At 42.1% G+C, this 2,560-nt stretch overlaps 1 protein-coding gene across 1 annotated transcript in view; it reads right to left on the reverse strand.

The window, feature by feature from the left end:
- The window catches only part of PPFIBP1 (PTPRF interacting protein, binding protein 1 (liprin beta 1)), a gene marked incomplete at its 5' end in the record, with an annotated part of 16,208 nt that overhangs the window by 7,939 nt on the left and 5,709 nt on the right, over window positions 1-2,560 (reverse strand). Inside the window, 3 exons of the mRNA XM_010136053.1 lie at window positions 479-567; window positions 711-822; window positions 2,045-2,195. Coding sequence (XP_010134355.1) covers window positions 479-567; window positions 711-822; window positions 2,045-2,195 — 352 coding nt within the window. The remainder of the gene's footprint in view (window positions 1-478; window positions 568-710; window positions 823-2,044; window positions 2,196-2,560) is intronic.

A 2,560-nucleotide genomic window follows, 5' to 3' on the forward strand; every position in this document is an offset into this window, starting at 1 on the left:
GGGAAAGAGAGTTGGCAATGCTGGTGCCTCCCCCACCCAGCTGTCTCTTGGGACTAGCTGCTGCGTGGACCCCTCTTGCTTCCTATATACAGCAGGGGCAGAGAATGCTTTTGGGCCAGAGTTGCTGCTGGGAAAGGCTTAGGGGCAGGTGAGAGGAGGTAAACATGGGAAGGGGAGAAGGCTGTTGGCAGAGGCGTGTGGTAGGGCACGGTTGCTTGTGCTGTGGTGCGCAAGAAAGGTTGTGGTTGCTGGTGAATTAACCCAAGCGGAGCAGAAGGAAGATGGAGGCTGGGATGGAGAGGTTGGATGGTATTATGTGAATTTAATATCCATGCCGTCACAACAATAGGCACAGTGAAAGCAAGTCTCTCTAGTCTCACCTGACTTTAGTGAGCTATCTGGAGGTATGCCAGTGCACAGTGAAGTGGGGAGAAACTAAAAACACGAAGATGTCAAGAAAAGAAAAGCCATCACTCACCATGCACATGTAATGGAGCATTCGGCCGTCCACCTTCCCTTCATCAAACTGGGTCTTATACTGGGGGAGGCCAATGTCATCCAGCCACCCTAAGGCAGAGACAGACACTCTCGGTGTGGTAGTCAGGTTACAGAGCACCAGTTAGTGTTGTTCTCGTTCTTTGAGAACCAGATCAGCCATGATTAGAAACCTTTATCTAAAGTTACTGCTTCAGCATGGAATAAAATCTTACTGGTAACCCAGCGGTAATCCAGTTTTCCATGATTGTTTTCCTCTTCAGATCCAAGTGCCTGCAAAGCAAGCTGAAGCTTCTTCCGATGCAACGGGTGCTTTACCCCAAGCTCCTATGAAAGGAAGGAAAGTAGCAAACTAGAGACAATACCGTATTTTATTTCTCCCTCTGCAGAATTACAAATGGTTTCAGAGAGTCACACTATACACAGCACTTGATGGTGACTTGGCCGGCGTGTTTTCTATTTGCTGAGTATCAGCATCATTTTAGCACTTGTTTGGCACTAGGGAAAGGCCCACTCTCTGTGGTGAAATAATTTCAAAATGTGGTGGATTCCAAACTGTATGAACAAGTATTCTCGGAGGAGGTTAAAAAAAAAAAAATATCCCACAATATAAACCATATTAGCATTCAGAAAAATACTTGATGGGGTTACTTCCTTCCCTCCCACCTGTCAGGCAAAGTTAAAAGAATTATTTAGTTAAGAGCATATGAAAGCCCCAGGAATTACTGGAATTTATTAATGCGTCCAGATGCACAACACCTTCCCCAGTTAAGCTGCAAGTGCTGCCATTTCAGGATCTCTTTAATCCCATATACACTTTTGCCAGTGCTTTCTACGTTAATGTTATGTCTGATAACACTATTACAAGCACTATGTTCATGTCACACTTTCCTTACTCAAGTTGTAGTGTAACTACAACTTTGAATTAGTTCACTGCCTCATTGAGAAAGCAGGCTTACTCTTTGGTGAGGAGAGTGTTTTTTTTTAAAGTTGAAAATTCAAACAGTGAATACTGTGGATTCAAAGTATAAATTGAATCAATTTTTTTTCTGTTCCTAGTTTTACAAAAATGGACAAACAATTCTGTAACTATTTAAGACAAAGATACCGGTCACTCTCTGTGTAACAAGTCCTCATTCCTCTTTGTGTACAATGGGCAGAAAATATCAGACCAAAACAGCAGCATTTGACACCCTTCTCACAAAGACATAAAATAACTGTACCATACATGAATGCTAATGAATCAGGGCTACACACTCATACGATAATGAGGCACTCTCACATGCATATTTTTTGCCATACTGATATGTTCATGCTCAATGAAGTTAAATCACATATCTGTAATTAATTTCATTACAGAGCATTAAAGTTATAGTAATTTGCAGTGATGCCAAATCCATTGCTTTTTAGTTGAAGTTTTGTATATTGTAAAAAGCCCAGCTTGTTTACTTTATTTTTACTGCTCCTTACAGTTATGATTTACATGCACAGAAATAGCACATTTTTTTTGGTATGTTTAACTGAAAGCAGTGTTTCCAGTATTTCTCACCTTTTCCAGATCCTGCTGAGAAGCCTGCAGAAGTGTTTGCCCAGACAGTATCCAGTGTTTGCCATTACTTATGTATGAGCCTAGTCCTTGGTCCTGGAGCCAGTTGCAAACCTGCTCTTTTGTCCACTTTGCGAATGGCGTATCCAGGTCACTACAGAAGATTTTACCAAACAAAGACTGATAAATCCTGTGTCTCAAATCTCCTATTCTCATACATAACAATAAAACCAAAACCTAAACCTAATTCATGCGTATTTTGTGGGAGCTGGGACAATATCCAGGGGATACAGTTCATGGTCAGCTGTTTGATGAGCCTTGTGAGGAAGCAGGTGTGTCTGCTTCTGAACCATTAGCAGCGATCAGCACTTCATGGTGCTGATCTCCTGCCACCGTCACAATAAACATGGTCTATTAACACTACTGGAAACAACCACACCTCTGCTGCCCAGTATGGCTAGAACTCTGACATAAGACCTAAATGTTTCACTTTAGCCTCTAATCCCCAGAAGTGCAGCA

The sequence above is a fragment of the Buceros rhinoceros genome, unplaced genomic scaffold (assembly GCF_000710305.1).
Source record: "Buceros rhinoceros silvestris isolate BGI_N320 unplaced genomic scaffold, ASM71030v1 scaffold25745, whole genome shotgun sequence".
Classification (NCBI taxonomy): domain Eukaryota; kingdom Metazoa; phylum Chordata; class Aves; order Bucerotiformes; family Bucerotidae; genus Buceros; species Buceros rhinoceros.